Raw genomic sequence first — 21,967 nt, 5'->3', positions numbered from 1 at the left:
GCCTGGAATGGAGATTTTAGGCCTGGGAATGAAAGTCCGGCTAATGTCTGAAAGCTATTGTGACTTAATACATTTATAAAATGGATATAGTCTGCTATTTATTTCGTCCTAGTTCTAAAGACCTTGTAACTAATTTTTGTAACTCCAACTCAAGAGAATTTGTAATATATCAATTTAGAATAATTGTTCAGTTATTGTTCACAGATTCTATAGTAATCAGTAATTCATAATCAATAATTATTTATAGCATTATCTTGCTCTTACTCTCTCCTCCTTCCTTGCTTTTAGAGATAACTCTACTCCTCTCAAAAAGCTGACTGCAGTCTCTGAACCCGTTATCTCTTGTTATTATATTCCAGCATCCATCCTTTCTTTTATGCATCTTAATTTTAATCCATCCTTTCTTTTATGCATCTTAATTTTAATCTCCATAAAGCTTCTTCACATCTGCCCATGAACACAATGAAGTCTCATCAAAACTCCCATAGCAATCTCTGATATTCTGGAGTCTGGAGAGGGAAGGATACAGCATGGGTAAGTAAGACTCCCTCCCCACAATTGAGTTCTCTGTATAGAAAAATTACAGAAGCAGGTTTATATTTAAATATATCAACTTACATTTTCTTTCTTAAAACATCCAAAGCTTCTACAAATCCAAAATCTTCTTTCCAGCCATTTCCATAATATGCTCTCCAACCCTAGTGACTCTGGGCTCTGACTAGTAAATATATCTCCTTTTCTTATTCAATCTCAAGTGCTCCCAATCCTTTCAAAGCTATTTTCATATTATACATACCCCCATTTCCTATTCTAATCTAGATTGGAGAACTGTAATCAGATCAATATTACCATTTAATGACAACAATATCTTTAAGGACATGACAATCAATTGTTCTAATACACTGATCCCTGAGATTTTATATATATATATATATATATATATATATAATTTCCCCATATATATATAATTTCCCCATTGATTTTATATATATATATAGTTTTCCCCATTGAAATGTAAGCTCCATGAAGACAAGTAATGTCTTGCTTGCTTGTATTTCATCCAATCAAATACCTTTTCCATTCTTGGCCAACCGGACAGAATTACATGTTGAAAACATGAATGATTTTCTATTAGGCTGAAGCAAAAGACAATCAATGGCCCAACTCTTGTGACCTAATTCCATCTCTGTCACAATAGGTTCTTCTGAGGGAGAGGAATGAAATGTGAGAATGTTCTCTGATCTGATGCATTAATGCACAATTATTTCCACAAGATGATTCTCAATTTAATAAAGATGTGTGTAACTTTGTTGTTCACACAAAGAGTGTATGCATACCTTTACTAAGCTATTTCATTCAGCATATTAAAAGTCAAAATTCATTCTCCTCTTAATTTGGAAAACCAAATAGAAATGTCCCATCTGACTTGACCTGAGTGATGGCTTCAGAAAACATGAGAAAACTTATACTAACTGATGCAGAATGAAATGAGCAGAATCAGAATATTGTACATAGTAACAGCAATATTGTAACGATGTCAATCGAGACTTAGCTACTCTATCACAATGATCCAAGACGACTCCAAAGGACTCATAATAAAAAAACGCTATCTTCCTGAAAGAGATCTGATAGACTCGGAATGTAGGTTAAAGCACACTTTTTTCACTTTATTTTTCTTCATTTTTAATTTTTGTGACATAGTTTTGTATGAAAATGTTTTCACAACTTTACATGTATAATTAATACTATATTGTTTGCCTATTCAGTGGGTGTAGAGAGAATTTGGGACTCGAAATTTGAAAGAAAAAAACTACTAAAAATGAATAGATTCTAAAAGAAAGGTTTCCTTATTGGGAAAAAAAAATCCTACTTCCCTAAAATGACTAAATGAAGAGGAGACAGTCTTCTCATTAAACAGGCATCGGTTGCCTTTAAAATTGGTGGTTCTTCCCTCAAGTTCATCTCTCTAGTGATCAACTTTCTGCTGCCTTCTTATGTGTTAACTGCCTCTCTCTAAAGGCTCAACATCACAATCAGGTTCTAGGGTATAGAAAGTGGGATCTATTACCAGCTCCCAACACCTCCTTGATTCATCCCACCCCATACTCCAGCTCCACTCCTGCTACCTCAGTTACCTGGAAGCCAAATTAAAGTCAAATGGTGGGCACAGCCAGCCCCACTGCTTCCTCTTGTCACTGGGGGTCCCAGAAACTTTCCTGTAACTTTAAGTGAGTAATGCTTCAAAAACAGGAAGCCATCATGAAGTTTTAATTGTTCAAATCTGAACTAAGACACTGGGGACACCCTGCATATCTAAGATCGCCTAGGCAATAGTTTCTGGGGTTTTTTTCCTTTCCTCTTTGGCTCTGATCAATAAGAAGGAACACTTCTGAGGGTCTTGATGATCCTCCCAACTGCATCTCATCTACAGCAAAATGGGGTTCAAGTTCAGGATCATGGGGAGCACCTTGGTCTGAAGATCACAAAATAACACTGAAGGTAATTTTTTTAAGTAGCAGAGGATCTCTAGGAGGGGAAGTATTTCTATTTCTAGGCAGTGGGGCTGGGTAACTTTTCTGAGGAGGAGACTAACTAGATAGAGAACTCCTAGCTCCCAGCTCTGATCTGGCAAGGTCAGAGGAATAAGCAAACAAGCACTTAGTCAGCGCTTGCTATGTTCCAGACACTATGCCGCTCTCTACACTGATCTCATCTGATCCTCAACACAACCCTGGTGGAGAGGCGCTGTTATTACCCACATTTTTACAGTGAACAGGCAGAGGGGAAGACCTAGGTCATACAGCTACTAAACATCTGAGATGGATTTGAATTCAAGTCTTCCCGATTCCAGACCCAAAGCTCCATCTACTGTGGCAGCACATAGCTGTCCCTCAACTCTGGAAAGGTACTTTTAGATGAAATCGAGTTCATTGTCAGAGAACCAGCTCAGCAGTCTGATCTTTCTCATCACATCCCTCAATGGGTTAGCACTTGGGTGTTAGCAAACACATAAGGACAAATAAGGGATTCTGGTGCCATGGAAAGGCCACTCTACATCTGAAACTCAGAGAGACCCTTTTTTTAAAACTTGTCTTTATATAAATATACTATGTGGCATATTTATATGAGTACCTTTATATATTTATAATGTAAATATACATGACATATATTTATAAAAGTATACAATGCCATCTGGTACACAATTAGAGCTACCCAAAAATAGGATGGGCTGTCTTATGAGGTAGCGGGTTCCCCCTCACTGGAAGTCTTCTAGGAAAGCCTAGATAAGCACTTGATAAGCATGCTGAAAAAGGGAGGCTTTTTTTTTCAGTTATCAGTTAGATAACCTCTGAGTTCTTTTCCAACCCTGAGATCCTGTTATTCTCTGATGTTTATTACCTTCACAAGACTTTATATTCATAAGTCTTCTTGCTAGTGTTAATAGTTAAACAGCAAGTAGGTTCCTTTCTCCAATGAAAACCTTCCCATGTTCTTAAATTTATAACGTTTCTCTTCAGTATGAACCCTTTGATGTTGAGTAAGTTCCTTTCTTCGATGGAAGGTCTTCCCACATTCATTATATTTGTGAGGTTTTTCTTTAGAATGAACTTTATGATGTTGTGTAAGGTGGACACTCTGCAAAAAGCATTCCCACATGCATTACTTCAATAGGGTTTGTCTGCAATATGAATTTTCTGATTTGACTAAGTTGTGTAATCTCCCAGAAGACCTTCCCACGTTTACTGCATTCATGACTTTTCTCTCCATTGGGAATCCTCTAATGTTGAGAAAATTTCTTTTCCGAAGGAAGGTTTTCCCACATTCTTTATATTTATAAGGTTTCTCTCTAGTATGAATTCTCAGAGGGTAGGCAAATCCAGACTTTCAAGTAAAATCCTTCCCACATTTGTTACATTTATAAACTTTTTCTCCATTATGAATCCTTTGATGTTGAGTGGTATGTTCTAGTGGAATTTTCCCACATTCATTACATTAATAAGGTTTCTCTCCAGTAGGAATACTTTGATGCTGAGTGAGTTGTATATTCTGGTGAAAAGTCTTCCCACCTTCATGACATTGATAAGATTTCTGTCCAGTATGAATTTTCTGATGTTGAACAAGTTGTTTGCTCTGGTAGAAGCCCTTCCCACATTCATTACATTCATAAGGCTTCTCTCCAGTATGAATTCTCTGATGTTCAATAAGTCCCGTTTTATGGCGGAAGGTCTTGGCACATGTATCACATTCATAAGGTTTCTCTCCAGTGTGAATTCTCTGATGTTGAATAAGGTGTATGCTTTGGCGGAAGGTCTTTCCACATTCATTACATTTATAAGGTTTCTCTCCAGTATGAATTCTCAGATGGTAGGCAAATCCAGACTTCTGAGTAAAGTTCTTCCCACATTCATTACATTTATAAGGTTTCTCTCCAGTATGAATCCGTTGATGCTGAGTAAGTTGTATGCTCTGGCAGAAGGTCTTTCCACAGTCATTACACTTATATGGTTTCTCTCTTTTGTGACTTCTCTGATGTACATTAAGTTGTGTGCTCTGACTAAAGGCCTTCCCACACTCACTACATTCATAAGGTTTCTCTCCAGTATGAATTCTCTGATGTTCAATAAGTCCTGTTTTGTGGCGGAAAGTCTTTCCACATGTGTTGCATTCATAAGGTTTCTCTCCAGTGTGAATTCTCTGATGCTGAATAAGGTGTATGCTTTGGCGGAAGGTCTTCCCACATTCATGACACTCATAGGGTTTCTCTCCAGTGTGAATTCTTTGATGTTGAATAAGTACTTGACTCTTGAAGAAGGCCTTCCCACAATAATTACATATATAAGATTTCTTTTCAGTATGAAATCTCTGATGTCGAGTAAGATGTATGCTCCAGCAGAAACTCTTCCCACATTCATTACATTTATATGGTTTCTCTCCAATATGAACCCTATGAGAAGAAACAAATAATGAATGCTAGTCAATTTCCCCACATCTTTTGAATTCATAAATTTTTCCTCTAATAATACATAATTTTCTGTAAGACCTGAATTATCCCTGATGGACTGCCTATCAAATTTCTTTGAAGAAACTGCAAAAAAAATTTTTTTTTTTTTCAGAAAAAAGCAATTGTATAGTCAATATAGACTTGGGTCAGAATATTGCCTGAAACTTTTACTCTCTGTATTACATTTATGGAGACTCTTTTTTACAGACAGTCTGTATAGCTAAAAAAGGACTTGTCCTAAATCTTTTTGCCATTCTGATTGAATTCATGGCATCTTGCTTCATTAAAAATTTTCCACTGGGTGATTTTTACTTGCCTGGAATGTTTCTTCTCCTTTTTCTCCTTCCTCTTTAAGCTGGAGTGACATTCAGAGCTGTCTCCCAATTTGGAGACACAGGCAGCATCCTTTATGAGTTTTTCCTGGGATGACTGTTCCCAAAAAATGAATGGATTAGGAGTTGAATACTTAGTTTCAGTTTCAGTCTTCCACTCTGAAAGAAAAATTTAAAAATGTAAGAAGTTTCTGCTTCCTCTGCATTATATTCAGTCTTATCTTCTGTCTCCCTCATCAAAAGACTATCAATTTTTTTTAAGGTAAAACAATCATTTATAGTGACACTGAATATTTACAAAGTCAATAAAAATTTACAAAAGTATGTTACACTAATCCTCAAAATATCAGAATGAAGGAGTTATTACATTTTCCTAACAGAGAAACTAAGACTGATTCAGTAACTTGCACAGTGTCATCATGTTAATAAGTGTCAATCTTATGGCTCCAAATCCAATAATCTTTCTAACTATGATACTTCTCTATACATCATTACTCTGCACATTTACAAAAATAGAAACCAAAGGCTATGATAAGTTTGTGAGTTGAAGCCACTGGTTCCAGATAATGAGACTATATAATAGAAGACAGAGGATCCACTTTATGTAAGTGGATCATTCTTCAGATTTCCATGTAAAACAATTTTTATATAATGCAAATTTAGCGCTGAACAGAGGAAAGGGAGGGAGGTAGAAATGGGACTATATACCCATGAAAGGAAGAGGCCAGAGACAGAGGAGGAAGGGGAGGAAGTGGGAGCCAGGGCCAGCCATATGGGGGACTGGCAAAAACTGAGAGGAAGAATAAGCAGATATGTGGAGGTTGGATAAATTTACAGAAAGGAGACACAGGGGACATGCAATGATGGGGGACACACATTCAGCACTTCAGTGCAGAGTGAAAGAAGACAGCCCAGCAGGGATTGGACATGTGGGTAGAGGGGAACAAAGAGTCTCCTCTCTTTGAACTGGAGATCTCAAGCCAAGTCCCATTGGTGCTGCTTTCACACACGGGTTTTTAAAAAAAAAATTTTTTTTTCTTGTTATTGTTGTGGGGTGGGAGACCAGGTTGAAATGCAGGTGTGGAGAAAGAGAGCAAGAGAATGAGCGAGAACAAGAGTAAGAGAGAGAGAGAGGGAGGAAGAGAGAGAGAGAGAGAGAGAGAGAGAGAGAGAAAGAGAGGAAGAGGGAGAGGGAAAGAGAGTAGTACATAGTAAAATTAACAGATTTTTAAAAAATGAATGAATTTCGTTCACAATTTTTTATGTAAAATCTAATTTGTATAATGTAAAATTTTAAAAGTAAGAACTGTTTGTACCCAAAGAAGGGATAACTGTCATTGTAGAGTCCCTGTCAGTGCTTTGCAAAACAATGCAAAGAGTGTGGGACAACCCCAGGAAATGACTGGTCAGTAAGCTCGATGTTAATTCCCAGCAAAATTCTAGAATGTATCATTACAAGGATGATCCAAAGGTCAGAGACCTTTTAGAAAAGGAAACAGTGATCTCAAAGAGGCAGCATGGCTTCATGGAGAACCCTGAGAATAAATCATGCTGAAAAAATTAATGGTCAAAGGACAGGAATAGTTTTGAAAAGAATCACAAATTATCAACAATTATATAAAAACACATTCCAAATACTAATCATAGAAGAAATACAAAATAAGACCATACTATTTTACTTGGGTATCACTAAATTGACATAAATTGTAAAAAAAATTTTTTTAAAGTAATTAAATTTGTAGGGGATGAGGGAAGACAGGTACATCAATAAGATCTTGGTAGTCCTGGGAATTTAATAAATTCTTCTAGATAACAATTGGGAGTTTTTCAAGAACAGTTATTAAAATGATCATTCTCTTTTGGCCTACCAATGCCACTGGGCTGAGGGGTGGTTAAAGCTATAATTCATCCATGATAACTATCACGTTCCTTGGGTCAATTTATTAATAGGTACTGTTGGAAATGTTTTCTAGTATCATTCCCTGAAGTATAATGCAGCACAATTGAGACCTAGATCATGTAGGTACATAATATCACAAGATAACTGATGTGTACACCCGTACCCTTGCATAAGTACTTATGGAGTCCTTTTTCTCTTTGATTGGAAATATCTGCTTCTATTGCCCAAAGACAGAAACATGTTTCTTACTATCTAGGGCACTTAGGGCCTCAGTTATTCTAAAAGTATCCAAGTTAGACTCAGCTAATACCTTCTCCATGTATCAATATTCACCAAATCTAAATATAATAACAACATTATTATATTTAGATTATTATATTAATATATATTAGACAATGTATATTATATATAATTATATATTATATTAATATATATTGTATTAATATATTACACATATTATATTAATATATAATAATATAAAATTGCAATACGTTCCTAATGCTTAGTCTCAGAAGTTCAAGAATGAAAAAAAAATGGATTTTTTTAAAAGTCAATGGCTCACTGAGGAAACTTTCTGTGAGTGGGATGTGGACTTTCACTACTTAAAACACAAGCATGACAATGTTCGGGCCACAGACTGAGTACCACAAAGGCTGGTAATCAGGTACTTGCACATCTAAACTGAAAGGCTTTTAAAACAAAATGGAAGAGAGAAAGGGAAGACCAACCATGTAGATCCTTCCAGTGATGTGCCATAGAAAGTAGCATTTAAAAAAGGAAGATAGGGGAGATACCCAGTTCACAGGAGTCAAAATACAAGAGAGAGTGGTCAAACTCATGGCCTCCAAACAGGCATGTCCAAAGCGGAGGCAACATGCAAAAGGAACGGACCAGAGGACCCAATCCAAGGAGACCATATTTGGCCTAACACTGAAACTTAATGGGATGAACCTGGTAGCCTAAAGATGGTTCTTGATGGATCTACCTTATTAAAAAGAAACAAGACAGCTAAAAGAGGGCAAGTCTTGTACAAAAAAAAAAAAAACCCAAAAAAACAGCCATACTCCTTATACTGGGTAAAGATGATAATTTCTTGGCAAGTGTCTAAAGGGCTGTAAGGGAGAAGGGCACGGGGGCCAACTCAGGAACATTGGGCACCATTTGCAGGAAGGTGAGGCCCAATGAGGCGTGAAGTCAGGAAATGTTTCTGAACATCAAGCTGTTTCAGGACGTGATGAGCTGCCCAAACATCACCAAGCTATATGCAAAGGAAGACCACATGAACAAGAATGCCATGGGAAACAATGGGAAAAGAGAGAGAGACCTTTATTGTCGGTTCTAAGGTTAGACCAACTTATGAAAGCAATTTGGTTGTGAATAAAAACGGGAAAACCTCTCATGGTTTCTTGAAGGCTCAGCTCCTGGAGGAAGTCTTTCCTGATCCTGCTCTGAGCTCTTAGTACAGTCTCCTTGTTGCTGAAACTGTCACACTGCTTTGTTCCTTATCTGCTGAAACCTTCCTGCCTCCCACAGAACCTTCTCGACTTCTACCTGTGTCCCCAGGGCCTAGTAAGTGACTTGTCAATTCTTCTCATGTTGGATCCGATTAGAAGAAAAGCTACAGCCTGTCCCCAAATGGAAGAAAGGACAAGAGACAAAGGAAATGGTTCTGAGCACATTAAATGGTATTAGCCCCGGAGAAAATGAGTACATTCATAAAGAAAAGACTGGGGGCCAGCTTTTGGCTGCACAGACCACAATGGCTGGACGGAGATACAGAACCAAACGGGCATTTGTGGCCACTATTGTGTTAAATTAGCAACTTTTAAACAGACAGTATGTTTGTGGTAGAGAGGAGACGGTGATCTGCTATTAGGGCACAGTGCAAAGGGCTGAGAAGTGAGAAAGAAATGGAGGTGATGAGCCTTTATCCTGGGAGTCTGGTCATGAAAGGAAAACGCTAGTGTGCTAGCAACTGCAAGATAATGTAATTACAGCACACTACAGTGTAATTCAAGTGGATAAGCAGAAAGAATATAAAGAAATCTGTGGGACAGCTAGATGGTGCAGTGGATAGAGCTGAGGTCAAATCTGGCCTCCAACACTTAATATATTATATATATATAGCTGTGTGACCCTGGGAAAAGCACTTAATTCCAAATGTCTTGGAGAAAAATATCTGGAAATCATGCAAAGTAGCAAAAAGGACACAGCAAATCCACAGGATACATGAGGCCACATAAAAGCAAAAGGGGACGAGGAATGAATGAACAAGACAGCTAAGTGTGGGCTGGAGAAGGAGGGCATTGTATGCACTGAAATTCCTTGTAGATGATACAAACGGCTTTGAAATTAGCTTTACCATATTAATGCCGAATATTAAGATTAATGTCAAAATATTGATGCTATATTAATCTAATTAGTTCTTTCAATGTTGAATATTAATATCAATATGTTGATATATTCATCTTCCTAGTTCTTTTAATGCTGAATATTAAAGCTGCCAAGTTAACATAATTTGTGCAGATAAGTTATGTGAATGTTTGATATTAAAGTTAAAAATGAATCACGAAAATGATTGCATCGAATAGAAATTTTTCCTGAAAAAATTCAAAGAATGACTCAGTGGCTCAAGGAAGGGCTCTAGATGTTTGTCTCATGTTCTCTCCAAAGAAAAAGGGAAGAGAAAGGCCGGTTTCTTGTGGAAAGTACCTCTTGACCCAAGACTAAAAAAAAAACATTATGAGTGAAGAGATGTTGGGAAAATGCTTGGCTTAGGTGCTAGATCATTTCTCTGAGGGTGCTGAGCCCAGACAGTGCCTGCGGATTTCCCCATGGGGTTCCCTGATCCCATCCACAGGCTTCCTCCCTGACTCACCTGGCTCCCCTCCACAGGTGCCGCTTAGGACCTCTTCCTCAAGGGTCCAGGGTGCCCGGCCTTGTTCCAGCAGATTGATCATGTTTGGTTTGGAAATCACAAGCCCTGCTCGATACAAATGGGAAAGTGCTGGGTTCAGATAACAATGTCATCTTTCCCCCTCTCTCAGATTTGGGGGGAAGGGGAGGCTGCTGAGCGGGCCTGAGAGGAGGAAAGTGAGCCCAGAAGGAAGTTCAGTGGGAAGGTGTTCTAGAGCTGATTTGGGCTCTGATAGAAAATACTATGAGGATGGGAAACTATAGCGTTCTTTAATGCTTCCGGGTCTAGGAGCCTCTGGCAGTTTGCTGAAACCTGTTGAGCTCTTCTGAAAAGAGTATTTTAAAATGCATAAAATAATTATTAAAAAAAAACCAAACCGGTGTTAGTGAAGTATGATGCCTAAAATCTAACACCTCCCCCCCAAAAAAAATCCCTAACCAAGTTCCCAGACTCCAAAATAAGCATCCCTTCAGGAAGCCGGCCTGGTATTTTAGGAGAGAATCTTTGACTTGAAGTAGCAGGAAGCAGGAAAGGAACAAACCCATGGCCAACACAAACTGCCAGTTTCCAAGTGTGGAAACCAAAGACTGGGAGATGGAGCAGGACCTTCTGTGCGAGCACAAAAGGCTTCTCTGAAACGTCTGGTCTCTGCTTGCCAAAATGGCCACCGTGACAGCCCCCCCCCCAGCATGAAGAGAGGAAGGAATTGAGCCTCCTGCTGTGGAGGAAGCCCAGGGCCAGCGGTCCTCACCCAGGCACACCAGGTTCCAGTAGTTCTCCAGCATCACCTCCTGGTAAAGCTCCCTCTGAGCAGGGCCCAGAAAGCCCCACTCCTCCAGGGTGAAGTCCACCGCCACATCCTGGAACGTCACCAACTCCTGAAAGGACAGACATCCAGTGGGTACCCTACACCTGGCTGGGGGATGGTTCTGGGAAGACAGAAGGGGGATGGGGAGGAGTGGAGCTCAGAGCCCACAGGCCAGTTATTTAGTGGGCACCTACTGTGTGCCTAAGTTTGCCCTGGATTCTAAAGCAGGCCACAAAGCTCCTGCTTGGTGGCCCAGATGTGGAAGGAATGATGGAGGTGACAATTCCCTACCTTTCTGGTTCCCAAGTCCAGAAGTAACATGATATAAACATTGCTGACCACAATTTAACTGATATCATCTACCTAGCCCGGGACTTCTTAACCTGGGGGTCCTGGACCCTTCTCACAATGATGGTTAGTGAACAAGGATACCAGTGACAGTGAAATATAGTTAACAAAATGGTAAAAAAAACAAAAACAAACTTGGGAGCCCACATCCAGGCCCCTGCTGCAGTCTAACCTGCTCCTGACCAAACATCTCCCACAGGGCTCAGTGACCATTTCAGTGGGTCAGCATTCCTTCCAATGCTTGGACAATTTCCCTGATGATGAGCCTGTGTTTTTGTCTGCCCCACATCCCCGATCAGCATTTGCTGTTGCTGTTATATTCACATTTCTTCTGTATCCCTCAGAGATCAGCCATATTCCTGAGTTCTGAACCCTGTCCCAAATGAACAAATGTCCACAGGGATGGAGAAGCGATGGATGCTAGGCAAGGCAAACAAGGCCCCATGTGGGGCTGGCTGAGATATCCGCTCTGGCTCTACTTCTCCCTGGGGAAGTGCCTCCCCTCCTCACGCTTCAGTTCCCTCAGAGAGCCCTTCCAGCCCTTCCTCTTTGAGTCAGGAATGGCCCCAATGTCTCGGGTCCCAGGATATAGCAAAGATATGTGTCCATATGAAGTCCCTTCAAAAGTAAGTTAACTCACCTGCTGGGCCCTGGAAGTCAGGTAGTCAGGGGCCATGTCGTGCCAGATGCTGCTCTGTGGGGAGGAAGGGCAGATTCCTTAGAAGACCGAGCTGGGGAAGAAAAGGGAGCAATGAGCACAGGGTCTGGCCTGGGAAGCCCCCACAGCTCCAGGGTTAGATGGGAATTAGAAAAATGTCAGGAGGGCAGACCACACACTGACTATGGGGGGCAGAAAGGAAATAGTCTCTTCTTCGATGGCCTAGGAACCACCACCCTCCATCTGGGCCCATCCTTAAAATTCACTGTGTCAGTCAGCCTCAGTTTTCTCATCTGCAATGGGTGTAATTCATTTACCAGTTTCCTTTTTTTTTTTTTTTTTTTTTTAATATTAACCAATCTGATAGTTATGAGGTGGTACCTCAGAATTGTTTTAATTTTCATTTTTCTAATCAAGAGTTTTACATATGACTATACAGAGCTTTAATTTCTTTTTCATCAATAGTATTTTGTTTTTCCAAAGTAATGATAGTTTTAAACATTAATTTCTTAAAAATGTATTTACTTTTAATACACATTACTTTATGAATCATCTTGGTAGAGAGAAAGTGATAACTTTAATTTCTTAGTTTGAAAACTGCCTGTTTCATATCTTATGACTGTTTATTAATTGGAGAGTGGCTTACCTTTTTACTCTTTTATATTTGACAAATGATGCCTTTATCAGAAATACTGACTGTAAAAACTGATTCCCAGATTTCCATTTCCTTCTAATCTTGTTTGCATTGGCTTTGTTTGTGCAAAATCTTTTTAATGTAATCAAAATTATCTATTTTGCATTACATAATTTTTCTGTCTCTGGTCATAATTCTTCCCTTCTCCATAGATCTGACAGATAAACTATTCCTTTTTCTCCTAATTTGCTGATGGTATCACCTTTATACTTAAATCACATACCCATTTTGATCTTATGTTGGTATATGATATAAGTAAGATGTTGTCTTTGCTTAGTTTCTGCCATAGTGTTTTTTCAGTTTTCCCAGAACTTTTTGTCAAAGAGTGAATTCTTATCCCAGAAGCTGGAATCTTTGGGCTTATCACACAGTAGAGTATTACAATCATTTACTACTATATGTTGTGTTCCTAACTTATTTCACTAATCTACCACTCTATTTCAACCAAATAATTTTGGTGATTGTTGCTTTGTAATATAATTTTAAATCCAATATGGTTAGGCCACTTTCCTTTGCTTTATTTTTCCACATGAATTATTATTTTTTCTATTTTTTTTTTTTGCTAGTTTGATTGGGACTGAATAAATAAATTTAGGTAGAATTGTCATTTTTATTATAATAGCTCAGTAACTGATATTTTTCCAATTATTTAGAACTGGATTTATTTGAGTGAAATGTTTTGTAATTGTGTTCACATAGTTCCTATGTTTGTTCTGGCAGGTAGACTCCCAAATATTTTATTTAGTTTACAGTTATTTTAAATGGAATTTCTCTATCTCTTGCTGCTGGGCTTTATAAGTAATCTAAAGAATTGCTGATCATTTATTATGGGTTTATTTGATATCCCAAACTTTGCTAAAATTAATTATTCAATTTTTTTAAGTTGATGCTCTAGGATTTCCTAAATACACAATCCTACCATTTGCAGAATGACAATTTTGTTTCCTTGCTGCCTAATTCGAATTCTTTCTATTTCTTTTTCTTCCCTTATTGCTGAAGCTAACATTTCTAGTACAATATTAAATAACAGTAGTGATAATGAGCATATTTGCTTCTCCCTGATCATACTGAGGCTTCTAACTTATCCTCATTACATATAATCCTTGCTACATGGTTTTAGATACTTTTATCATTTTAAGGAAAACCCCATTTACTACTATGCTTTCTAGGATTTTTAATAGAAAGGGATGCTGTATTTTGTCAAAAGTTCTTTCTGCATCTATTGAGATAATCATATAATTTCTCTTAGCTTTATTATTGATATGGTCAATTATGCTGACAGGTTTTATTTATTTTTTTTAATATTGAACCAGCCAGTCATTCCTGATATAAATCCCACCTAGTCATAGTTTATTATCCTTCCTGATAATAAATTACTGCAATCTCACTGCCAAAAGCTTTTTTTTTTTAATTTTTGCATCAATATTTGTTAGGGAAACTTTCTCTATTTTGGTTCACACCAGATGGCTGATACCTGAACCAGGAATAGCATCACACTTATGTCATAAATAGAATTTGGAAGATTCCTTTATTTATTTTTCTAAATGGTTTATGTGGTACTAGAATTAATTGTTCTTTAAATGTTTGGTAGAATTCATTTGTGAATCCATCTGATGCTGGAGATTTTTTCTTGAGTTCATCTAAAGTGAGCTTAAGAGTTTTATTTCCCTTTTTGTTTATCTGGGCAATTTATATTTTTGTAGATATTCATCCATTTCACTTAGATTGTCGGATTTACTGGCATGCAGTTGGACAAAATTGCTCCTTATTATTCTTTTAATGTCCTCTTTTCTGGTACTGAATTCACCCTTTTCATTTTTGATACTGGTAATTTGTTTTTCTTTTCTTTTTAATCAAATTAGCCTAAAATTGATTTATTTCATTGGTTTTTTTCTTCAAAAACAGTAGCTCTTATTTCTATTAGTTTCAATAGTTTTCTTATTTTCAACTTTATGATATCTTTTTTGATTTTCAAAATTTCTAATTTGATATTTAGAGATTTAAAACTTGTTTCTTTTTCTAGCTCTTTTAGTTGAAAGAATGGGTTAAAGAGGGAACATCTACAAGGGTATAAAAGTCTTTTAAATGTATAAAGAATAAGAGGCGGGGTATAGGATAAGGAAATGATTATAAAAAAGAATGTACAGTAACAGAAATAGGACAGATTAATGGGAATGGGGTAAAGAGGGAGGGAAAGACTGGGAGGAAAAAATAAGGGAGTGATTTTTGGAGGCAGGGTAATTTAGTAACACCAAAGAAAGTAGAAGTGAAGCAAAAGAGTCATCGAGGATAGGAAATAAGAGGTATATATAAACATAATAATAATGACCAGGAGCAGAATTGATTAGAAGAAGGTAGGAATAGCAATCATTGACCTCAAAGTTAAAGCTAAAATAAATTTAATCAAAGGAGAAAAAATAGGTAAATTATACTATGTCAGCCATATTAATCAAAGCTATTTTAAACTGCTTCATATAAGGTTGGTATATTGTTGTGGTAGAAAATGATGAGTTGAGGGATTTAGAAAAATTTGGATTTATGAAAGATGGTGTTACCCACCTTCAGAGAAAGAGCTTTAAATAAGCAGAGGACAGCCTTATATAAATATACATGAATATAGCTATATGTATGATTAGAGATATAGATATATATGTATATCTCACATTTATATACTTCTTGAGAAAGGTAGTGAGGGAGGAAAGGGTGAAAAATAATAAAGGAAAAAGTGCACAGCTGAGAACAAAAAAATCTATAGGAAAGCAAAGAAAAGGTAGACAGCTCTGAATATAATGTGTAGTATAATATAGGCTTTCTTGAAATGGAAATTTATTGTCTCATATTTTGAATCCTCTCATGTTGTGCTGTGCATACGGCACTTTTTTTTCTTTTTCTATTTTAGTTTTAAATTAAAAACCTTCAGAAAAGAATTTGGATGCTATACCACCTTGTGCATATATGTTCAATATTGATGCCACTTCATTGTCTATGGTACCTTCATCAAGATTTAGTTTCCTTCCCTATCTCTTTTAATTAAATCTGTTTTTGCTTTTGCTTTGTATGAAATCAGGATTGCTACTCCTTCTTTTTTTTAAATTTCAGCTGAAGCCTAAGAAACTTTCTTCAGTCTTTTACCTTTACTCTGTGTATTTCTCTTTGTTTCAAATGTGTTTCTTGTAAATAACATATTTAAATAACATGTTTAATCCATTTGTAAACAACATATTGTAGGACTTAATCCACTATCCATGGGAGAATTTCATGGGAGAATTCATCCCATTCACATTCAGTTATAATTACTATCTATGTATTTTTCTTCATCTTATCTCCCCCCCCCCATTTATACTTTTCTCTCTCCTTTCACCCTGTCTCTCTCACCAATATTTTGCTTCTCACCACAGCCTCCCTCAATTTGTCCTCTATTCTATCAGCCATGCCTCTTTTCCCCTCTCCCTTCCTACTTCTGCCCTCCCTTCTAGCCATTCCCTTCCTTTTCTCCTTCTACTATATATAGATAAATTTCTATATCTTCGTGTGTATGTTATTCCCTTTTTGGGCCAAATTTGATGAAAGTAAGAGTCAAACACAATAATCACCCTTCTATTATAATAGATTTTTTTTGTATCTCTTCATGAGATGTAATTTACCTTCTTTGTTTCCCCTTTCCTCTTATTCCAGTACAAGACTTTTTTATCCCTTACTTTTTTCCACATCATTACTTAAATGACATGCCCTTTATATGTATATATATATATATATATATATATATATATATATATATATATATATATATATATATATATATATATATATATATATATATACACATACCCTTTCTAACTGCCATAATAAAAATACAGTTCTCAAGAGTTACAAGTACCATCTTCCTATGTGGGGTGTAAACAGTTTAATCTTATTGAATAACATGATTTGTTTGATTTTTTTTCTTTCCTGTTTACTTTTTTGTGCTTCTCTGGAGTTTTAAATACTCTTGAGTATTTGAAGTTTAAATTTTCTGTTCAGGGGCAGCTAGGTGGTGCAGTGGATAGAGCACCAGCTTTGAATTCAGGAAGACCCGAGTTCCAATCTGGTCTCAGACACAAAACTTCCTAGATGTGTGACCCTGGGCAAGTCACTTAACCTCAGCCTCAGGGGGGGGGGGGAATTTCTGTTCAGCCTCATCTTTTCATGAGAAATGAATTTTTTTTAATTAAATTTTTATTTATTTTTATTAATCTTCTCTCCTAAAAGATTATGTTCAGTTTTGCTGGGTGGTTTATTCTTGGATATAATCCAAACTCCTTTCCCTCCTGCAATTTTATGATCCAAGCCCTGTGATCCTTTAATATAGAAGTTGCTAAATCCTAATAGTCCTGACTGTGGCTCCATGCTATTTCAATTATTCCTTTCTGGTTGCTTGCAGTTATTTTCTTCTTGACCTGATAATTCTGGAATTTGACTACAATATTACTTGGAGTTTTCATTTTGGGATTTCTTTTAGGAGGCGATTGGTGGATACTTTTAATGACTTTTTTTCTTCTCTGGTTCTAGGATTCAGGGCAGATTTCCTTGATTATTACTTGAAAGATGTTTCCAGGCTTTTTTTTTTTTTTTTTTTTTTTTTTATTATGGCCTTCAGGTAATCTAATAAGTTTTAAATGATCTCTCCTGGATCTGTTTTCCAGGTTGTTTGATTCCCCCCCCCCCCAAGAGGTATTTTACATATATACATATATATGTGTGTGTGTTTTTCTATTTTTTCATTCCTTTGACTTTGACTAATTTTTGATATCTCATAGAGACATTAGCTTCCACTTATCCAATTCTAGCTTTTAAAGAATTATTTTCTTCTGTTAGCTTTTTTACTTCCTTTTCCATTTGGTTAATCTTTATTGTTAATGAATTATTATCTTCAGTCAAGTTTTGTCCTTTGTTTCCCAAGCTATTGATTCTGTCGCGCATATTGTTAGGATTACTAAGTGAGAACTCAGGTTTTCTGGACAATTACAAGGTGAGAACTCAGGTTGACTTGATAGAGGGGGCAAGCTCATTGGCTGGGGTGGTTCTTCCCAGAAGCCCTTGCATTATCCCACGCCCATTCTCTGGGAGGATAAAAAGAGATAGCACTGGGCGCAGAGAGCAGATCGGCCTGGAGAAGGATAAGAGCTGGAGGAGATTCAGAGCCAGGAACCAAGAAGAGAAGACTCTCTGCATTACATCAGGCCTGACGGGGCTCTCTGCAGGAAGGGAAGTCACTTCTTTGGACAAGAGTTAACAGCAACTGCCTGGAGACAACGGTTCGTTACAGGAAGAAGAATCTGTCGGAGAGATTTGAGTAGACACAGCAGATCTCTTCCCAGAGAGTGATCCAGCAGCTTCTGGAGACGACAGCTCGTTACAATTGGCGCCCAACGTGGGGCAAGGACATTTGCTTATCCTGACAAGAAGAGCTAGACCAGACCTTCGCAGCATATCTCTCATTTTTTTCCTAATTTTTCTTCTATCTTTAACTTGGCTTTTGAAATTCTTTTTGACTCTTCCAAGAAGGCTTTTTAGCCAAGACCAACCATATTTCTCTTTGAGGTTTTATACAAAGGCCTTTTGACACTTCTGAATTTGTTTTGATTTTTTTCTGTCAACATAGTAACTATGGTTAAGGTTCTTATTTGTTCCTTGCTCATCTTTTTTTTTTTTTTTTTTTTTTTTTTTTAAATGGCTTTTTAAGTTGAGCTCTGCACTTGGGGCACAGAGCACAAAGGCAACCAGCCTTCTGCACCAAGCCTGGGAGGACCTCACAGCTGGCCTGCCGGGCCATGGCCTGCTAAGCCAGGCCTGAGGGAGTCTCAGTTGCTGATCTGCTCTGTGGATTGCCACGACACTATTGGGTTGGGCTGTGTTCTCCTTTCCTGAAGTCCTTCTAAGTCATGTTGGGCTAGAAAATTGTTTTACTCCATCTTTTTGTAGTTCTGTTGCTCCAGAATTCTTTTAGAGGTTTGATTTAATGTTGTTTCCAAGGGATACTGGGGAGAACTCAGGCCACTTCCTGCTCCTCTGGCAATAACTTTCTAACTACCTCCTTGACTCCACTGCATTACCACACAGCGTCTGCACCAATATTCCTAAGCATCCTTTTCTTCAGAGAGCTTCAGAGTGCTACCTCTGGCATAAAATACAGATTCCTCTATCAGCCATTTAGGGCCCTTCATGATGCACACACTGAGAGACAGCTGCAGCCCAGATCTTCTGCGAGCTCTCTGTGTCCAGCCTGTGGGACAGCCTCTGGAGCTCGTACCAGTTTGATTCATCACAATGGGACACACTGTATTCTGACCCGAAGAAAATGATGTCATTTAGGTCAACAACCAAATAAGGCTCTTCATCAGCTGACCCATGCTTTCTTTGTATTTCTTTCTATGACTCCCGTTTGTATGCTCTAAATCTAGACAAAATGTCCCTGTACACAATGGTTCATCTTCCACCTGGACCTGGAATGCTCTCCCTCTCACAAATACCTCTCAGAACCCTAGCTCCCTTCAGAGCTCAGCTCCAGGGTCATCTTGGGGTTGAGGCTCTTCCCCCAAACCTGCATTGCCTGTGTTGTGTGTTTCATTACTGACACACACGTTTTCTGTCCCGTTCCCCACCCCTTTTGGACAATGTGAGGGTTCTGAAGGACTGCTTATTTCCACCTTTGTATTGCTAGGGCCTAGGACTGACAGAGAAGCATTTGAAGAAAGGGAAAGAAAAATGAGGAAAGGGAGAGGAGAGAAACCACAGAAGCACAAAATTCAACCATTCAAAAGGAATCTAAGATGCACCAGCCTTGGAGCCACAAATTCTGGCTTCAAACCCTGCTTCTGGCATCTCTGAGCAGGTCCTTAATTCTTTTTTTTTCTCTCTGAGGCAATTGGGGTTAAGTGACTTGCCCAGGGTCACACAGCCAGGAAGTGTTAAGTGTCTGAGGCCACATTTGAACTCGGGTCCTCCTGAATTCAGGGCTGGTGCTCTATCCACTGCGCCCCCTAGCTGCCCCAGGTCCTTAATTCTTAAAACCTCAGTTTCCTCATGTATAAAATGGGAATAACACCTCATAAGAGACTCAGAGAAGATGATGTCTGTGCTATACTCTGTATGTCCTATTATATATTCTATGCCAGCTGCCACAGCAGCAGTAGCATCTAGGTCAACCTGTACCTATAAAGAAACTTAGGAAGAGAGAAAAATGCTGGGAAAGGAGAATAATTAACTTGAACACTGGAAAGGCACCTAAGAAACCACTGAGGGTAGATTAAATGGGAGGGAAAAAACAAGGGAAGGAGCTAAGAGGAAGGGAGAGAGACAGAGGAACAGGAGAAAATGAAGAGAAAATGAGGGCTGTAGAAAATCGCAGCTAGCACTTCTCCTCTACAAATGCCTCTCCTTTGAGCCTCACAACTTTGGGAGGAACAATTTTTACCCCCATTTTAAGCTGAGAAAACAGGCAGAAGTGGCTCCCCCAGGTCACACAGCTAGATTTGAACTGTCCTCCTGACTCCAGGCGGGGCCGTAGCCACTTCTCCACCAGCCAGCTGCCCACAGACAGACTTTCATCGGGCCTCCTGAAATACCCATTTGCTCTCCACCTCCTTCCCCCACCCCCATCTCACACACACACACACACACACACACACACACATATTGCATGGGTATTTTTCTTTCTTTAAATACCCCCTACAGGACACTGGCAGGTAACTGTTCTGAAGGTGTTCAGGCAGCACCTGAATCCAGGACTCCCAGTTTTAACCATTTTATCCTGCGGCTCATTGCTTCATGCATAGGGTACATCCCCACAGCTGGCACTGCCCCGGGCTGGGACATACAACAGGCACTTAATAAATGCAGCAAGCTCAGGACGAGCACTTGGGCAGCCTATCAAAGGCCTGAGGAATTGACAGAGAGGTAGGAGGGGAGCAGAGGGAAGTCACCTAGTAGAACACCTAGAATGGGATGGGGGCGGGACAGGATAGCAAATACGCTTCTTATTGGGCAAAAACTCTAATCCCGCCCCCTAACTGTCCAATGGTAGTCAAGTCACGCAGGGTGTGGCAATCTTTCGACAGGGCTCAAGAGAAAAACTCTCTCACGGATTTGCCATTCTCAGAATGAGAATCAAGGCTGCCAGGGCGACAGTGGCATCTGATTGGATCTTGACCTTAACCCAATCCTTGTGCTCTGTCCAATGGCGTTTAGACTAAGGAAGGGGCGGAGCGATCATCTTGGAGGGGGGTGGGAGAAACTATGCAGATTATCCCATTCTCGGCAGAGCTAGAATCCGGCCTGCTCAAGCAGCTGCGGAGCCTTTGATTGGGCCTCAGACCTAACTCCGCCCCGCCTTAGCCAATGGGCTACTGACTTCAAATAGAGGGCGTGGACTTTTGGTGGCGATTTTAGGAAACTGCGCATGCTCCTGCGCGTCTGCCCTTTCCTCTTCTCCTCCTAAGCCAAGGGGGAGGGAAGGAGCGTGAAAAGCCTGGAGGCTGAAGTTCCGCCTTCTCCCCCACCCTCGCACACCTGCGCCTGCCCGGGCCTACCTCCTTCTCGTCCCTCCCCGGCCTGGCCAGTCCCCGGCCACACGCTTGCGGCGAGGCCCGAACGAAGCAGAGCTGATCACCAGGAAGGAGAAGATAGGATCTGGAAGGGGCGTACTTTCCGGAAGTCGCTTTGGGGGGGACTGGCCCAACCCTTCATAGGCCGCAGGGACTTCTGGGAGATGTAGTTCGATGGCCTTCTCGGGACTGCCCCAATGTCTTCTCTAACCTCAGCTTTCATTCCCTAAATTTTTTTTTTCACCCCTGAGGCTGGGGTTAGGTGACTTGCCCAGGGTCACACAGCTAGGAAGTGTTAAGTGTCTGAGACCATATTTGAACTCTGGTCCTCCTGAATTCAAGGTTGGTGCTCTATCCACTGTGCCATCTAGCTGCCCCCCCCCCCCACGTGGCTTTCTAAAGGGGATTTTCAAATTATTTTAGCCCAATTGCTGAAAAATATTGCAAAGACAGTATATGTTGAAAGCCATGCCGTGCCCAGGTCATGCAATTACGCTTGGTTCCCTGGGTAAGAATGTTGGCTGGACAAATTAAAAGTAGAAAAAAGTCTCTCACCTACCAGCGCATGAAGACTTAACTTGCTGATTCCGTGACGTCCTCCCCCTCCACATCCTACGGATACATTATCCTCCCCAGGGTCACCCGCAAAGTCCAACAATTCTGTTTTCCTGCTTGCCTTTTCCGAGTGCCCAATTTTCAAGGCCTACAAAAGTAAGGCCCTGGAGA

The 21,967-nt window shown here is 39.3% G+C and overlaps 1 protein-coding gene across 1 annotated transcript; it reads right to left on the bottom strand.

The window, feature by feature from the left end:
- Positions 1–1,640: 1,640 nt before the first annotated feature.
- On the bottom strand, positions 1,641–21,338 carry LOC141557255 (uncharacterized). The gene is made up of 6 exons (XM_074292666.1): positions 21,227–21,338; positions 11,948–12,038; positions 10,903–11,029; positions 10,113–10,217; positions 5,319–5,493; positions 1,641–4,945 (listed from the first exon to the last, which is right to left on the bottom strand). The coding sequence occupies exons 2-6, from the start codon at positions 11,981–11,983 to the stop codon at positions 3,994–3,996; spliced, it is 1,395 nt and encodes a 464-aa protein (XP_074148767.1). The 5' UTR covers positions 11,984–12,038; positions 21,227–21,338; the 3' UTR covers positions 1,641–3,993.
- Between the last annotated feature and the right edge of the window lie 629 nt (positions 21,339–21,967).

The sequence above is a fragment of the Sminthopsis crassicaudata genome, chromosome 1 (genome assembly GCF_048593235.1).
Source record: "Sminthopsis crassicaudata isolate SCR6 chromosome 1, ASM4859323v1, whole genome shotgun sequence".
NCBI classification, from domain to species: domain Eukaryota; kingdom Metazoa; phylum Chordata; class Mammalia; order Dasyuromorphia; family Dasyuridae; genus Sminthopsis; species Sminthopsis crassicaudata.
Note: the sequence above shows the minus strand (reverse complement) of the source record. Positions and strands in the feature narration are given on the sequence as shown.